The sequence below is a fragment of the Triturus cristatus genome, chromosome 3_2 (genome assembly GCF_964204655.1).
Source record: "Triturus cristatus chromosome 3_2, aTriCri1.1, whole genome shotgun sequence".
Classification (NCBI taxonomy): domain Eukaryota; kingdom Metazoa; phylum Chordata; class Amphibia; order Caudata; family Salamandridae; genus Triturus; species Triturus cristatus.
This window is the reverse complement of record NC_140584.1, coordinates 377069855-377088776: the sequence shown is the minus strand read 5'-3', so window position 1 is coordinate 377088776 and position 18922 is coordinate 377069855. Positions and strand designations below refer to the sequence as shown.

Genomic DNA, 18922 nt, shown 5'->3' with positions numbered 1-18922 from the left:
GTAGGGGTTTTAGGTTTAGGGTTGAATAAGGGTTTAGGTATAGGTAAGGGTATTGGGTGGTAAAGGTATTTTAGGGTTTAGGGATGGGTAGGTGTATAGAATGTTAAGGGTATTTTTAGGATTTAACGGTGGTTAAGGGTATTGGGTGGTAAGAGTGTTTTTAGGGTTTAGGAGTGGGTAAGGGTATTTTGTGGTAAGAGTGTTTTTAAGGGTTAGGGTTGGGTAGGGTTATTGGGTAGTAAGAGTATTTTTAGGGTGTAGGATAGGTAGGGAATGGGGGTGGTAAGGGAGTTGTTAGGGTTTAGGGGTGGGTAAGGGTATTAGGTGGGAAGGGCATTTTTAAACTTTCAGGGTGGGTAGGGGTATTGGGTGGTAATGGTATTTTTAGGGTTTAGGGGTGGGTAAAGGAATTGGGTGGTAAGGGTGTTTATAGGGTTTGGTGTTAGGTAACGGTATTGGGTGCTAAGGGTATTTTTAGGGTTTAGGGGTGGGTAAAGGTATTGGGGTAAGGCTACTGGGTGGTAAGTGTAATTAAAAAAGGGGGTTTGGGGTACTGTCCCATGTGGGCCAAAGGTATGCTGGACATGGTAGTTCATAGTGCTGCCCCTGGACTCGCACTTCCTCTAACCAAGTGGATACCGCTTCTGCACCTCTATTAAATGAGTATTCCCGGTCAGGAGAAAGGTTTTGGCAACGCCGCTTCCAACTGCCACAATGTTCCTGCGGCTCAGGCCCCCGATGTCCTAACAGCACCTGTGATTACAAGTGCCCAGTATCCGCTAACCAGCATCAGGGCATTCTCGCAACCAGATATGGTTGGCGGGTCATCAGCTGGGGATCTCCCCAGTTTCTCGAGAGAACCAGCGCCGAGAAGATACTTACAGAGTGGTCAGCCCATCCAGGGCATGCATTAGGGATCCTAATCTTTTTGCACCCATGCAGGGTTTTATTTTTGTGCCGCACTACATTAACCACAATTCTGTGGGGACTGCCAGTTACACACTCGCCTATCAGGAGGCAGGAGCAGCATATGTAGGCGGGGCATGGCCGCAGGATATAGGTGAACGGCCATTGAAAAAGAGATTGAACTCGAAACGCGTCTGGCCGCATTTTCCTCTGCTGGGGTGTTGAGAGGCATGGCTGGTTCTGGAGTGCTTTCTTGCCACGTGGGCACCTTGGGAGCAGTAATATATATATATATATGTGATCAAGCTCCCTGCGTGGAGTGAAACGCGTCATGGAGGACACTGGTCCTATGATTTATTGACATTTTAATCTTTGGGAGAAATAAATTCCTGCTTCATCCACTTGTTGCTGATTTTTTTGCGGAGGAAAGAGGCCCGTACCTTCACGTTTCTGCTAGAGCAAAGAGCAGAGAAGGACTGTTTCTATATATATATATATATATATATATATATATATATATATATATATATATATATATATATACTTAGCACCATGTTTCCACAGGAAGAGCGTATTTGGCGTGCCTATATCTTTTGCGCCGATTGACGAATCTTCCCAAAAAAGTGCTCTGGTGAATGTTGTTGCGCACTGAAAGTTTTGGGGCGACTCGTGAAGCAGGGGCTGACAAAAATTGGGTTCAATTAATGGTGCATTTGCAATGTCAATTCCCAAAGAACCTGTCAACACGCCAACAGCCCGAAGCACTGAACGGAATTACACCAAATTTGGCAAGAAGGTAGGTTTTGTTAGGCAGATCACTCTTTTAGTAATTTGGTGTAAATCCGTTCAGTAGTTGTTGAGCAATTTAAAAAAAGTTTGTGATATCTGTGGTCGCAATCATTTCACAAAAGAGACAAGCTCATGCAGGGAAATGCAGAGCTCTGATTGGCTGCCAGTGCTTCAACCAGGAAGTGTTGACAGCCAACTTGGGACTCGGCTCAACTGAGTCCCAGAAAAAAAAGTCAAAAACAGAAAAGGGGGCAGGGAAGGAATACCCTGACCCCATAAGTTTGGTCCCAAGAACCCAGAGGGACCCCGAAATGGCAAAAAGGCTCTTTAAAAATTTTCAATACCAAAAATCGTGGTATTCGTGGGAAAAAAGATACACGGGCTACCTCGCTTCTTTAGGAATGGTCCCCTGGGTGGGCCAGGACCCGGGGCATGTTTATAATAAAGGATGGGGGCCGCACAGGCCCCGCCTCCAGGGGCTTCACAATACCCTGGGGACCATCACTTCCCCAGGACTTATCTCTCTCTCTCTATATATATATATGTGTGTGTAATACTTACCTAATTATACTTACCTTAAATAGAGTTCCTTGTCTCCATGCAGGGTAAAGGCATATGGATGGTAAATTTTTGCATGGTGACAAATGCGTGGTAAAGGCATGTGTGGTAATTGCAATCATTGTAATGTCATAATGTCATACAACCAAATGTAGCAGAGCGGAAAAAAAATTGCAGCCAGTTTTCCATATACATTTATGAAAGTAATTTGTATTGGCCGTCTTACTAATGACTAAGAAATTTATGAGGGTGCTCAATTACATTCAAGGACACAAAGGGGAGAATAGTTTGAAATGTGTACCATACTCATTCTAATAGAACTGTAACTCAGTGTCCTCTCTGTAAGCCTACTTTTCTTCGGTGGATTTAGTCAGATAGGTATTATAGAAATACAATGCTATTACACTATCTTTGGAGGTAACAAGAAATAATTCACAATTAGTATGTAGTTTAAATGAAGGAGTGTGAGAAAGCCAAAGGACAGCTGCCTGTAAGTGTATGGCATGTTCCACTATTATAAATTCTGCAGTCTGTACAATGAGATCTATTTGGATTTTAAAAATTCATATTTTGTGAGTTGCAGAACGTATTTTTCTCCATTGAAACGTTGCCAAATTATTTATTTTTGTGTTTTGCAAAACTTAAACAGTTCCTCTGGTTACTTTAAATTTTTCCAGTGCAATATATTACTCCACAGTGCCTGCTAGGCTGCACCCATACCTAATTTTCTCGCTAAAACTTATCAGTCTAAATAGACAAGGAATGAAATATTGTTCTCTGAAAGTTTACTTTTTGCAGAAATTGTCTATGCCCAGTGGAATAGATGTAGAACGTTTCTCTGCAAGTTTTTCGTTTGTAAAGTTTTTTTCTACAATTGAATTGCCCAGGAGAATAACACGTTGCCAAGAAAATCTTATGGAGAACTATGGTGTTAGACATGAATACGGATATATGCAACACAGAAGTCACGTTTTCACACAGGTGTGGCAAAGCAAAAAAGAAGCTGCAAGTTTTAATAGACTTTCAAAAAAGATGCAAAAACAAAACCTTGCAAATCTCTTTCCATTCATGGATGTACGGCTAAATAAAAGAAATATAGAATTTTATCCTGTTCATTCCTTTTATATTTAAAGCTATCTTGCTGTCCTCACTTTTAGTTATATGTAAGAGTTACACAATCGTAATGTGAGGCCCCTGTCAGAGCACAAAAAGGGAATCCTGTTGCAGTGTTCAAAGCTTATTAGATGATCTTGGGTTAGAGAACACGATCAAGATCAATTCAACTGTCTGTGATGTCTAACTGTGGATCCCTGGTGAGTCATGTGGGGGATTCTCATCAGCATTCTAAATGAGGAGAATCTGCATGATTCTTATGGAGGTGGTTGTACATTCCAACATTAAGGATACAAGATGAGGAGCAATGACCTCCTCAAGAGATGAAATCTCTTGTCAGGATCTCTAGAAGAAAAGAACGTTGGGCTAAGGGGAAACACTCCAGGGCAGCGGTTCTTAACCTGTGGCCTGGGGACCCCTGGAGGTCCACATCGCCTTCTCAATGGGTCTATTAACAGATTAATAAAGTATATATAAATAAAGAAGCAAAGTGGAAATGTGAAAATGTCAACGCGTTCTGTAAATGTGAAAAAAAATTGAAACATTGAGGCTAAAAATTATGTTAATATCCTCAGATTGATTTGTGGGAAAAGTACATGGGCCTCAACAGAATATAGTTTGGACGATGGGTGGCCTCAGTTGAATTTAGAAAAGCTCCGACCTTCCTATTAAAATATGTATTTTTAATTTTATACATGTTTGTGAATTAAATTATCGCATAATTTGTGTATTTGTTTGATAAATGCTTGTGTCTGTATTTTTGTGTACTCTTTTGTGGTTTCAATCATCATAATTACTTAGTCCGGTGTCGGGTCCCAGTACTTTTTGGGGATCCCCAGATTCCAATAATGATTAATTAAGGATCCCTGGATTTCAGTAATGATTACGTGGGGCCCAGAGAAGTCAAAAGATTAAGAACCACTGTTCCACTGCATGGATGACTGTCAGGGCCAGGTATTTGTTTCAGTAACAAAAATCAGCAAATCAGTCCTTCTCCTTTCAGATAGGCTGATTAAATTAATATATATCACAATGGCTATCGCAAGATCTCTTATACTTCAGAGATGAAGATCAGACGCTATACCATCTAAATATGAATGGATTCGGAAAATGAAGCAAGTAAAAAACAAGCGAACGAGCGTATGCATTGAGAATAGGCGAATTTAAGTAGTTTGAGAGGGTTTGTGCAATCTATTTCGATTAAGATTTTAGAATTTAGCCAGTGGAGGTATTCTTAATATGTTTGACCTCTATGCATAGTAATACCTGTATTTTAATCCATTTTACAGCATTCGATATTTTCCATGTATTTTAACCATATTAATGAGTACAGGATTAATCAGTATTTTGAACATATTTATGGATCTGTATGTATACGTATAAGGTTTAATCAATTGCTTAGTATGTAGTAATTATCAGCAGTGGACCCTGTTCCAGGATATAACATGTGGGTCTTCTCTACAAATTTTAGGATGTACTGTTTTCTGGTTAATTGGGGCTATTTAACAATTCTGTATTGTTTTTTTGACATATGTGATTAATTTTATGGATGTATTTATGGATAAACAGTTTTTTTGTTATATGGATTTCAATAAAAAAACTGCAAATTTTAGTAACGCTAACGAAGCAGATCTAACAAAACTGCTTCAAACACAAGTTCTTTATTGTATTAAATTACTAAAAAGACAAATAAATATAAATAAATAAATAAATAAATAAATAAATACATAAATAAAAATATGAACCATGGTCTTCAGTGCAAGCAAGGAAAAAGCCCCCCCCCTCCTCAACTGCTGGTTGTGTAGTAAAAGGAGGCCATAGTCAGTGAGCATGCAAACTTGTTTAGATATAACCATCCATGGAGAGAGAAATTCCACCTGGCTCTCAATGTACAATACACTCATATACCACAGGCAGGAAAACAGAGGGCTAAAGTATGTAAAGATTTGCACTGAGGCGAAACAAATGGAACAAAACAGTGTTGTACCACTGTCCTAACTTTACCTTGAAAATGTCACATAAATTGTTGTACCAGGCCAATAATAGTACAACGCTATTTTGCCCTATCTTTGCTGTGTTGACATAATAGAGAGTGAAACAAGAAAATTCATTTCCATTTTCAAAAGGAGAAATATTGGTCCAATTTGTTCCATTTCAACCTCAGTTCTAGTTTTCTTCAACTGCACAAGTAAAATATGTGCTTCATAACATTTTGCTATAGTTTCGCAATTGCTCCTTTTTTACTACTACCTTTAGAAAATGTGGTTTGGAGCAAAATATGATTGTTTCGTTATGTAATACGGAAGCAGAAATATAGTACAATAGGTATGTGTGCCACTTTCCCCCAATACAAGCTTTACGCAACATGACCCAAAAGTTTTCAGTGGACGTTTAATCCTCCAAAGTATACACCCACGCTAAGGGCCACTCAATCAGAAGACTGATGGCATGGTCTGATTGGCTGCACTATTCCCGGTGTACTGAGATTTTCCACTATCACAGTGCGATGGAAAATGTTTTTGGGCTTATAGTGAAAAATGTTATATTTTCAATAACGGCATTGCTTGTTCTTCCTAGCCCTATTCCACTTCCTTATGTATTGCCCCTATCCATTAACAGAATGAATCATAGAGAATCCCCCTTAAAATTTAGATATTTTCTATTGCCATGTAAAGATAAATATATAAATACGCATAATAATAATTCCAAAATGCATAATTAAATTATAAAGTCCCTGCAAACATGTAGAGGAAACTGTAAAAAAAGGTGACGTCCCCACTGGGGGCAAAAGGCACTCTAAACTTCTTAATAAACACATATCTATACACATGTCTGGCATTTTTAAATTCGTCTGCTTGCTCTAGCAGAGGGCAGCTCTGTTCTCATTTTCAGTTCAGCTTCCTCAGAGAAAAGGTCTAGCCGGGTGACCTCTACAAATGTATTTCAGCTTTTTCCAATCTCTGCTGTTTTGCTGGAGAAGCAGCGCATCACTCAGGCGAGGAAAAGCATATTCCAGTTTTGAACGAGATAATGAGATAAAAAAGATTCTGAAATTTAAAATAAAAAAAGACAAACATAATACTCGTGTTTCAGCAACACTAGATTGGCCACTCTCGCTCAAGAAGCAAATAGAGAAAATGTTCTTTCCCTACCAAAACAAAATGAAACTAATATCTATTTTCAAAGTCAACTAAACACTTTTTATATAAAATATACGATTGCACGTTCAATTAAGAAAATGATGGCCGCCCAAGGGCTGTTAAACTGATTTTACAACCAGTGCACACATTTGCAGCAAACCCTGTATTCCTGTTTACTGTAGAAAACGAAGTTTGTTCCGTGATCTTCCTCACGTAAAAGGATGTTAAAAAAAACCAGGCAAGGTCAAAGTCTTCACGACCTCGCTTCGAAAAGGGGGCGGGGTAAGACACATCACGTATCCGCCAGCACGATTCTAGAAAGACTAGAACTGCTATTTCTCGGCGCTGCTCCCGCAAAGTATCTCCATTCAGGGCTGGTTGGTTTGATCCATCCATGGCTGAGTTAGGGCCTGCTTTCTTCTCCCACCTGTGAGCTTCAGATTATGGTTCAGCCAGTGTGTTTCGCGTGTCACACTTGCACACCACGCCCGTGCATCTGTATGACCTGTGCCCGCAGAGTCTGGATTCCGCTCAGAAGTGTCTTCTGGTGTTCCAGGGATGTGATGCCCAGGCTCAGAACATCTCTGCAAGGCAAAGAGAAGCTGTGTCATGTAGTGCATCATTATCTTAATACCACCAAAAGATTTTTGTAGAACATTTTAAAATTACTCCAGAACACAAAAGAAATAGATTAAACCATCCCCAAGCATGATATGTTTTCAGAAGGTTGTAGTTCAAATTGTAACTCAATTTCCTTGAAAAAATGTAAATGATGGTTGAATAAAAAGAGGGAAAGAATAAATCTCATGGCCTAATTTTTCACTTTAAAGACACATCGATGCTGGTAATTGAACCCCTCAGTCAGACCAACGCCATGTGATTATGGTGGTCCTTTGGTAGTAGAATGCCATCATCACCTTTTTCAAAGCTCTGAGATTTTACATGCTCAGGAGGTTTGAAGGGTTCAGCCTGGTGTGGGAAATAGGTTTTGCAAATCGTTGAAAACAAGATGTGTAAGATTTCAGTTCTTTTATTGGATAATGTTGCATGGATCCCTTCTGTCTACAGTGAACCCCTAGACTTTTTTTGATCCTCATTTTGATTTCTACTAAGGAACGAGGTCTGTTTTTCCCTGAGCCCAATACATATCAGGGCTGTTGGTAGACTATGTTACAATATTTATCTTTTGCATAACATCAGCATTTTCAACTATTTGTGGCTTGATGGATGCTGGTAATTTGGTATCCCACTCGAAGGTGCCCTGTGAGGCGTTGTCTTAATAGCAATCACCTGAATCTAAATCAGTGAGTTCTTACACCTAGTGTCATCGTTCTAATGAAAAATGGAAGTGTTTCATCCCTGTTAACTGTGCATGTGTTTCTTTGATCACTTAGTCAACAGGTTATAAAATTGTTCCATATATCATGCCACAGTGTTTTTTCATGTAATAACATTTTGGACTAAAAAATGTATCTCCTTGAGTCTAAAAGCAGACGAGCTCCTGTAGGTTGCACCAGAGTCCTCCCTGGGCCGAACCTCACTATCAGAGCCGAGGAAGCTAATCATTAGATCCTAACCCAGAGGAACATGGCAAATGACTGCTATTTATGCTCATTATGCATGTCTTTGGATTCATAATAGTTTGACACAATGGATTGGTCGTTGTTCAATCCAAGAATGGGGTACGATGCAAAGACCCGCATGTTAAAATACTTAAGGTTAAGAACCTGTCAGCCCCAGCTCTACGGATCGCTGAGCACAGGAAGGATTGCAGAGGTATTCACATCCACCAGTGCAGAGTTGTGCTGGACCTGGTCATTAGGTGACTAGCCTGAATAATCCTGCCTGGTTTGTGGGAGAACTGCAAGACATGATTTCGGTGACCAGAAAACTACATCACTAGGACTGATTGTATGCCAGAATACTTTATATAGAAAAATGATGCAACACAAAAATTAAATATTATGTCCTACTTATTATATAATCAAATATGCAATTTGGTGTAGATTTCAACCATAAACTGCAAATGGGCGAATTTTTTTGTAGTTGGTATTTAGGACTCGATATTTCTGTCAAACTAAGGGGCATATCAACAACAACCGGCGATAATTATCTCTAAGCGCACTTAGCGCTAGGATAAATATCGCCGGCTAGCGTGAATTTTAATCACTGAGATAGCGTGCTATTAGCAACGCTTATCTCAATAGCGATAAAAATCCTCACGCTAACAGGCTAACGTGAGATTATCGCTGGAAACCCAGCGATAATCTCACGTTACCTTGTTGATAGGGACAGGCAAACTTAGCCATGATATCCTCCTTCCATAGGATATCATGGCTAAGCCAGAAAAATACCAGACTTAAAAAAGCAGCGTTAACCGCGGTTAGCGCTGCTTTTTTTGTCTCTAACAGGGTTAGCGACATTCTTGATAATAGGAGAAATGTCGCTTAGCGACATTTCTCCTATTATTGTACTCTGGAACGCCCCCTTTGCATCTCATTAGAGATGCAAGGGGAAGCGTAGAGTAAAAGGGTTCTAACATGCAAATTTGCATGTTAGCACCCTGTTGTTGATAGGGTGCTAGTTTTATCTCTGCTTTTTTGGCTTTTAAACCCAAAAAAGCAGAGATAAAGCCCTTGTTGATATTCCCCTATAAACTGATACTACATACTAGAAATAAAGCTTTTACCGCTCAAAATGTTGCACATTTTGAAAAATCGAGACATAGTAGCAGGTTCAATTCCAAGAACTTCCACGGCATTCAAAATCGTTCAAACTGCTCAAAGTTCTTCTGCAACTCAAGCACTTAAATAGTTCCGTTTATTCACACAGAATACTTCTTGGAAACCTGATTAAGATGGTCACTGCTGGAGAGGTCTGAGCTTCATGAGACACCAATATCTAAAGGCAGTTTATTCACAGTGGTAAAAAAGATATTTTTTTGAGTTTCTTTGTAGTAGATATCTGACACGTTTCCTTTTCATGTAAATTCATATTTTTAAAGCGCAAACTACTCTCCCTTACAGGTCTCAAGGCGCTGGGGGCCATTGTGAAAATTAAGTGAGCTATTGCCCAGAGGCACATGGTGCTGAGCTGAGCTGCGCTGCCGCCGGAGCCAGGGACCGAACTGTGAGTCCTGTGCTCCGAAATCAGCTGCCATGGCCACTGCACCACACCTCTCCACTTCATGAACATGTCTACAATCATATATTCTTTATGAATTTAGGGCCAGATGTACAACCGTTTTTTGTGGTTGCAAATGGGAAATTGGCCAGTTTGCGACTGTAAAATAGGTCTGTGCAATGTACAAACCCTATTTTGCGAATCAGTAACCTATTACTGACTCGCAAAATAGGATTTACGACTCGGTATTAAGAAGGGATGTGCCGAGGGCGTCACTTCCTAATGGCGAGTTGCACTTCTATGTATGATTGTTTTGCAACCGCAGTTACCATCAAAAAGGTGAGAAGCCACTCGCAAACAGGAAAGGGTGCCCAGGGGACCCCTTTTCCTTTGTGACTGGAAGCAAAAATATTTTTTAAGAGCAGGCAGTGGTCCCACGGACCACTGCCTATTATTAAAAATGAAACAGGAACGTTTTACTTTTAGTTTTTAAATTCATCCCATATTCCTTTAAGAAAAACGGCCTGCATAAAAAAAACTGCTTTATTTAAAAAGCAGTCACAGACATGGTGGTCTGATGATCCCAGCAAGCCACCATCCCTGTGAGTGCTGGACATTCCCATTGGGGTCGCAAATTGCGACCTGCCTCATGAATATTAATGAGGCAGGTCGTTTGCGAAGCACTTTGGAATCGCAAACAGTGTCTGAGACACTGTTGTATATTCCATTTTGCGAGTCACAAATTGCGAGTCCCAAAACGATGTAATTTGCGACTCACAAAATGGAAGGGTTGTACATCTGGCCCCAAACTCTTACTTTACTAGGTATTGAATCCTTACACCCCAATATCTTCCTCACAGTAAGTATTAAGCTTGGCATACTGTACTTCTGGGTGAACCAATGAAATTTTTGGGATATTTTTGTTGTATTTTGCCAGGGCTTTTCTTAAGAACCTTTATTCGGTGATATCCTACTAGATAATTTGTAGTTTAGCAAAACAATGACAGAATGCTGCAGAATCTTGAATGTAAGCTGATTATCTGCCGAGTGAACTCTTGATAAAAACGGCATGTTACCCTCTAAGCATATCTAACCTTGTAGGCTAACCTGAGTTTAAACCATATGCTAGCTTTCATGTACACTACATATGTGAGAATGAAGGGCACACTCAATTGCAGAATTTCTCTATTTCCACACTGTTCATGAAAGTGAAGCAGAAAAGGCAGGGAGTCTGCTTTCTCTGTACTGCACTCAATGCCCTGAGCTTTAAAATAAAGTAAGCTCTCTGAGGTTCCTGTTTCCTTTGGTTAAGCCTGAGAGACAGCCTGTCGGGCTGAGCAAGTAAGTGGAGAAGGCAGAGGCCGGTGTATGACATACACAAGAGTGTCTGTCGCTGCCTGCCCCAATCTCTTTCCTCAAATGCTCTACTCTTTGACCTGTTGTCTCACTCCTGCTTCAGGCCTGGACGGATATCTGTGCACCTAGCGGCGGAGGGCACTCACCAGTCTGACTGCACCTGCTGTATTCAGGAAGGTTGCATGACAACACACCATAAATGCAAGATCAGCTGCAGAGCAGTTCAGGAAAGGTTCAGCGGGGTAAAAAGCGTAATCTTTTCCTGGAGGAAATGGGCAGCCTACAGCTTCACATTCACAAAGCACAACGGCATGGTCTTCAGAGGTTTGTCTCACCAGAGGTCTTAGAAAAAAGGGTTTAAATTATATTGACAGTCTAAGACAATTGTGCAGCAGTCCACTACTACTCAGTGCCAGTGCACCTGATCTTGTCCCTGAATGCAATATAGAATGTTGTGAGGCACAGAAGAAAGCAGCTAGGTTATAGATGAATGCACTGCCTAGACAAGTCACTCTATAGTAATGAGGGTATTGCCCACCTCAGATGGCCAGCTGCCAAAAAAGACCATAGGATAAGTTCACATTCACAAGGGTATGAGAGGCAATACGTTATTGGTTTCACTGTGTTTATACAGTAATACGATTAATTGGAGAGTCCACGCAAAAGCTTGTATTCTTAGTTGTTCTTTAATCTTTAGATGTTTAGAGTTCGATACAACCTCAGCCAACGCGTTTCACCCAAGCATGTGCTTCTTCAGGGCTGTTTAAAAGCATACAAAGGGTAATCGTTGTAGAATTTATGATTTATACAAATTTGTGAGAGTTTTAAGAATTAAAAATTTTAAAAAGTGAGTAGAGGAAAAGCATTGGTATTGTGCTCAGTGGAATTGTGAGAAAATCAGAGTGCACAGATGTCAGGATGTTTAATAACCGGGGACCTATATGACAATCGTTAAGGGGTGAAGTATTGTGTAGAGTGAAGAGGAAAGTAATGAAACAGAATGTCCATAAAGGAGACCAATTGTTCTAATAGGATAACCATCTATTGTGTATGTATATACCAAGCAGGTTCATTCTCCAGGAGGTTGCTATTGTGGGTACAGTTTCGTATTCTCCTCAGATAGAACATTGAGACAAAAGAAAGGGGAAAATGTAAGTGACTGGGCAGTCCTTGACATTACTCTGTGGACAACATCCAAGCTTCATCTCGTATTCACCACTTCAAGTTAAAAGATAATCACAATCATCTCATGGTAAGCCTACCAACATTTGCACTGAAGGTGATTTTGGTCAGTCCTTTAACATGAGTCGCCCCCATGATTATTTCAGGATTGATGCACATAACAACTGTGAACATTCACATTCAATAAAACAATAAACATGAAGGATCCCTATTTGCCCCAGGTCACTGGTCTTAATGTATGAGTGGAGCCCAAAATGCATTATACTTGGGTGCAGCTTCTTCATTGCAAGAAACTACATAATGTTGCAGTAGCAAGGACCTGGGTAAAAAGGTCAAACATGGCAACAGATCCTGGAGACTAATTTGGGGGGTCCACAATCTCAGGGCACACCAAGTGTATCCCTAAGGAACACTAAAAATGAATAGCTGTGAGCTACTTGGTATAATCTTAAACTGTAGAGTAAGGGAAAACTACAAGGCTAAACAATGGTGAGTATGAACCAATTGCACAGATGGTTGAAGACATTCATCTTTATTGTCTTGTTATATGACTAACTGAAAGGGATACAATGGAAAAATCAAAGAAAGTGAAAGAAAGAATTAAATAAAGGTGAAATATATGTTTTAAAATGACGAAGTCCCTGTCACATTGCCTACCCGTATTATTTGAAATGTATGTAAAACCTTACATTTTTTAAAACAGTTTACTTGGCCAATTTGAGAATCCCCTCCACTACCCTGAAAGAAATGGAAGACAATTATGTGCATATATATATCTCACTAATCCTCTTACTACTATTCCGAGGAGAACATTGTTTCCTACATATGAAACTGTTGACCATTAAGGGACCATAATGTCAAATGTTCAAGTGGTTAGATGCAGCCATGAACTTCTTTCCTAGGCAGTGATTCATGAATTTGTCTATGACTCACTTGCTTATTCGTGATAAAGGGACTTGGTAACTGTCATCTGAAATTTTAATATCACATCTACAAATCATATACAGTAGGTCTTGATGGCTGCTTAAGATTTTTGAGATGCATATTATTATAAGCTGGCCTTCAGTCATTCCTATTTTGACACTTTCCTTGCCAGTATTGCTTTTAGGATTTAACTTTGAAACTGGTAAGATTGTACAGTTATACATACTGTTCTTGTTGTTTGTATAAATGTTCTATTGGAAAAATCTTAAGGTCTAAAAGGTGGCCGAGCAGTTTATTGTCCCTCATGGGAAGTAGCCCTAGTAAAGTACTTAGTGACACCCAAGATAGTAGAAATTTGAAATAAATTGTTGCCTATAGCCTTCCTTACTTCTTATTGGAAGCAGTACCTTTGCCTAAAAAGCCATCTATGAACACGCCAACTTGAAGAGCTATAGGCCAAACTCCTTGCTCGGTGAAGAAGCAACAGCAGTCACTGAGTTTTCAGGTTCAGTCTTTCTTTCACCATCTTGATCAGGAGACCAAGGAATCAAATGTCGAAGTGAGACAAGTCTCTGGTAACAGACTTCCCAAGACACTGGGCAGTCACTATATGTACCTTGATGGGCACAATGTGGAAAGGTGCAGCATCATATGGAGCATAAGATTTTCTCCTTCGCGGTTGGTGGGTGATCATTAGATCTTCTGTCTTAAACACAATATTTGATGCATGTCACCTCTTGTTGGCATAGGCTTTCATCTTTTTCTTGTTAACCAAGTCCTTCATTGCGTTGCATTCTCACTTCCTTCTCTTTTGTTGGAGGTAACTTGGTTGTCATTGCTCTCTTGAACATCATAGTGGCAGGACTTTCACTTGTGGTCGAGTGAAGTGCTGAACGATAGGTGGAATTCAAAACAGTTTTTAAAATGAGCCTCTCAAGAGTTGCACGCTGAACTGCTTTTTTTTAGCATACTCATAAAATGCTCAACAAGTCTGTTGGCCTGCATCCACAAAGATGTACTCTTTTGATGCTTTATGTTCAGATACTCCAGGAGATCCTTGAACTTCTCAACTGCTGAACAGAGGGCCATTTTCCAACTTCAAAGTGGCTTGAACGCCCCATACTACAAAAATGCCATTGAGTCTCTCAATGACTCACTCATGAGTTGCGGATGAGAGGTCCTCTATTAATGGAAAATGGGAGTACTCAGCCACATTTATCATCAGATGATATCCATTATCAAGTAGACCAAACAAACCGATGGCTATTCTCTCTCATGCACTCTTATGGAGTACTGACATGGTAAGAGTCTGTGGAGAATTGTTTATTGAAAGGCAGCTAAATAGATGACTGGTGTTAAGTTCCTTTTCAACCCTCTCATCTAAATGTGGAAACTAAACTCGATCTCGGAGAGCTCTCTTGGTGATAACAATATCATGGTGTCCGTCATGAGCCACTTCAAATATTTTCTGTCTCAAACTCTATGGAATTAGGATTCTTGACCCTCGCAGTATAACTCCTTCCAGAGAGTTCAACTTTAACATGTTTGTAATTTTAGTATTAACCATCACTGGTGAGAGGCTGAGCATATTGGTTCCACAACTGATGTGTAATTATGTCTTCCAACTTCAGCATGTCACTTTCATGGCTCATTGCAGTGGTGAATTTGAATATGCACTCTGGAAAAGTAGTAGTAGAATCATACGATTGCAATCGTAGTCCCCATCGTTCAATGCGAGGAGGCATCTTGGCTTTTGGATTGTCAAAGATAGTCAATAAAGCTTGATGATTAGTTATCAACGTAAAAGGCTTTCCATAAAGGAATACATGGAAATGCTCACAAGCCAATTACACGACCAAACTTTCTTACTCAGGTTGAGTAAGCACGTTCTGTCTGGGACAAACTTATACTGGCATATGCCACAAAATGCCTTTGAGGATGGGGGTGTCTTCTGTGCTGTGCCAGGATAGCGCCTAACCTGACTAGGCTAGCATCAGTAACAAACTCTGCATTAAGCTTTGGATTGAAATAGGCCATTTTAGAAGCAGTTTCAATGGCTTGTTTTATTTTCTTGAAACCTCTCTCACATTCTTGTGACCACTTGAATAAAGCATTTTTCTTTGATAACTCTTGTAAGGGAGCACTTATGGTAGCAAAGTCTTCTATGTATCTTGAGCAGTCACTGGCCATGCCAAGAAATGAACGTATCATAGAAACATCTTGTGGGTATCAGCATGTGACAAGGCTTGTACTTTGGCAGGATCCAGTGTCATACCCCCATCTTAAAAGGTATGGCCAAAGAATATTAACTTTGTCTTGTGGAACTCACCTTGTCTGCATTAAAAGTCAAGCCTGCATCAGTCAGTGAACTACATACTTGGGTGAGAGCTTTATTATGCTCCTTCTGTGTAGCTCTGAAAATCAATATGTCATCGATATAACTGAATTCATTCATAACCGGCAAATGACACATTGGAAAATTTCTGCAGTGATGACACACCAAGACTGAGTCTCTTATATCGAAACAGACCGACATGTTTAGAAAAGGTTGTAATATACTCCTGCAATCTTCTCTGAGTTCCAACTGATGAGAACCTTTATTTCAATCAAGACTAGAGAAGACCCTTGTACCATTGCGTTGTCATATATGCAATGGGTGGACCTGGATGTTGTTCTTGTTCAATTGCTCTTTGCTTTAAGCATATCAATGCATATGCGTACAGCTCCTTAAGTGTCCTTTTTGGGCACTACCAATATGGGAGAAACCAATGGTGTTAGACCAGCTGAATGCTCATTAATGTCATGCTTTATTAACAATTGAAGCTCTTTTTCAACAGCTTCTTGTAAATGAAAACAACTTGTCTATGTCGCTGAGCAACAGAACGGACATCGTCATTAATATGTAACTTCACTTTCATAGTCTTAAGCTTCCCAAACCATGAAACAATTAAGGAAATTGACTTACTATTTTGTGGTGAGCATTCATATTGTAATTCACATTTTTGGACAATGTTTGTATATCTTTGGTGCTTTGGAATGCCTAGTTTTCTTTGAGTGACATTTTTCCTCACATGCAGCCAATCCGAAATGCACATGTTTCTCTGAGGTAAACATCGACATGGCACAACTGACTTCCTCACTTTGACTTGATATTGAGTGATGATTTAGATGTCAATCAACTTTGTTCAGTGTCAACTTTCCTCAATTGATGATGCTGCTTGGCCTTGTTGTGGTGGGTCGAACGTTGCCTCTGGAAGTGTTCTGGCAGCCATTTCGTCTTCATACCATTTACTTTTTCCTTCACTTTACAAACTGTCATAAAATGGTTGTCTTTCCCACAGCCTTTATATATCTGTCCAATGGCGGGACATTTATCTTTGTGTGGAAATGAAAATCCACATCTAAAACATAACTTCAATCTTTTTCTTTGGCTCACTTGTTATACTCATGACTGATTCACTCTGGGCACCTCGGCCTCCATGCCAGCGGCTTGTCTTTCAGCATGCTCCTCAGCTCTGGCAGCCATCAACACTCGCCCCAGACTAAGAATTTCTCTCAGCATTCATTGTCTGAATGGATCTGACAAGCATATATCAATAACTCCAAGTCTCATAGCTTCCTCATTATTAACTTCATTGAACTTACAGTGCTTGATGAGTGTATCAAGTGTTTCCACAAATTCATCAATGGTTTCACCAACTTTTTGGTGTTCTTGACTGAAAATGCATTGTTCGTAATCAATGTTTGGTACTGGATTGAATTTGAGATTCAGTATTTCTTTAATCTGACAATAGGTAATTTCTTTGTCGGTTCACAGCAATTTCTGTATTTCTTCATTCACACCATCACCAGTAATATTTTTGAGATACTTGATAATCTTTTTGTTATCAACCTCTTCAAGTGCATCAGTGAAATCATTAAATCTCTGTCCACACAGTCCATCTGTCGCCAATATTTTGCTTTTAGGTGGTACTGGTGGTGGTTTCAAAAAGGCATCAGTAACTAGTAATGGAAGTGGCAGACTTTCATGGGGGAGAGCTCTTTCTGCACCTGTTGGCTGTCCATTTGAGTCTGCGTCATTCATTCTATTGCTATGGCCTTGCGATGGACCAGCCTCAGAAGCGTTAGAGACAATTAGGGAAGCAGTTACCTACTTTTCGATCTATATAGAAGCCCTTCACTTGTTGGAGACCTCTGGAGTTGTTCTGAGCTGTCACCTGGCAACTTTGGAGGTGAGCCACATCAGGTATCGGACAGCTCAGTAAGCAAAACTCATGCTTCTTCTTGGGTCTTCTCTTTTGGTACTGAGGTCATAGAGCTCCACGTATTGAGGCTCTCTTAAGTGCAATGTTAATATAATTCTTTCTTACTTCTTCTGTCAGCCAGCACTTTTCCTGTATCAGTACATAACCACCTTTTGTAGTATCTCTCCGTATAATTTACAACTTTATCTTGTGTGGCAGCGCGGAACCATTCTGTTGACTTGACCAGCAGGTTCTCGACCATCAACTAGTATATTATTGGCATATTTCTGTTGTCTTCACTTGCTTCACAGGGGCAGGAGTTGCGCTTTGACTTAGCATGCATTAAGTGTCGATTCTGTTCTTCGACAGTGGTACACGTGGCAAGGCCGAGAAGTTTGCTTGGACCACGGCAAATTCTCTGGGAGAATACGGTCATTCTTCTGGTTAATTATCCCCTATCTTGTACCCAATGACTACGCCACATATGGACCTTAGTATTACACATCTTTATCCTGCTGAATGGATCTCTGTCTACCATTCAAAGCAGTGACAGGATGGAGCTCCATCTATCATTCGAGGGAGATCCACCTCTACTCCCCTGCTTGTATTTTGTTTTTGTACAGCACTGGCCTACTTCAGGTACCAAAAGTTAGATGCTGCTGTACCGGGGGGTCACTCTTTTTTTCACCATACGGCCAAGATCTGGAACTGGTACATGGAGCAGGGAATAAAGGCAGTCAAAGTATAAAATTGTGAGAACTGCAAAGCATGCAGATGTTTGGTCAGAATACAGTTGAATTTATTTCATTTATTCCACTCATGGTGGAATATCATACTGAAGAAGAAATAAAACATTTGATACTGAATTGGGAAAGAATATTGAATGAGTGGTAAATAGGGTATGTAAGAAAAATATTGTACCGTCACTAATGTACCGCCTGTCTTCCTTACCAATTCAATATCATTAAAGACACATTTATGATTTCATAGAAATGTTGTTAATCAAAGGAATGAGCCCAAGTAGATCTGCATAAAAACAAAACAAAAGACTCTATGATCTAGTCTTGTCATGAGTTTATATCAACATCCTTCAATACCAAGTGAAACTATAACAATAATATATAGGACACACATTATATCATAAAAGGGTAAAGAAATGTATTTGTGTTGTAGAATGAAACTTTCACACACAAAAAAGGTAGATTTAGTATTGGAATTCATTCCACAGCTCCATAGTATGAGGAATTTTAAGACCACAGTTTGCTTTCATGGCTGGAACATATACATGATTTTGTAAGAGATTCTATTGTTGCAAGTGTGGGATGTTCAAGAGGTTGGGAATGTGTGTGACTTTGAGGAAATTGACACACATTTGCAATGCTTTTGAGATCCTATTTATTTACTTGAATACATTTATGGTTATACAATGTTGGCATTGATGTTCATATTGTATGCAAAACTGCCCCCCAAATATCCACATATATTCAAGTAATATAGGCAAAAAGCTTTCTCCACATTGAGGAATAATTTTCCTGTTCAGAAAAAAGAAATCTATGGTGCATTTGTACTGTAACACAAATCTAATAC

At 39.8% G+C, this 18922-nt stretch overlaps 1 protein-coding gene across 1 annotated transcript in view; it reads right to left on the bottom strand.

The window, feature by feature from the left end:
* Nucleotides 1-6653: 6653 nt before the first annotated feature.
* Nucleotides 6654-18922, bottom strand: part of EPHA10 (EPH receptor A10) — a 1455844-nt gene continuing 1443575 nt past the window's right edge. Inside the window, exon 17 of the mRNA XM_085647895.1 lies at nucleotides 6654-7090. Coding sequence (XP_085504021.1) covers nucleotides 6976-7090 — 115 coding nt within the window. The 3' untranslated portion in view covers nucleotides 6654-6975. The remainder of the gene's footprint in view (nucleotides 7091-18922) is intronic.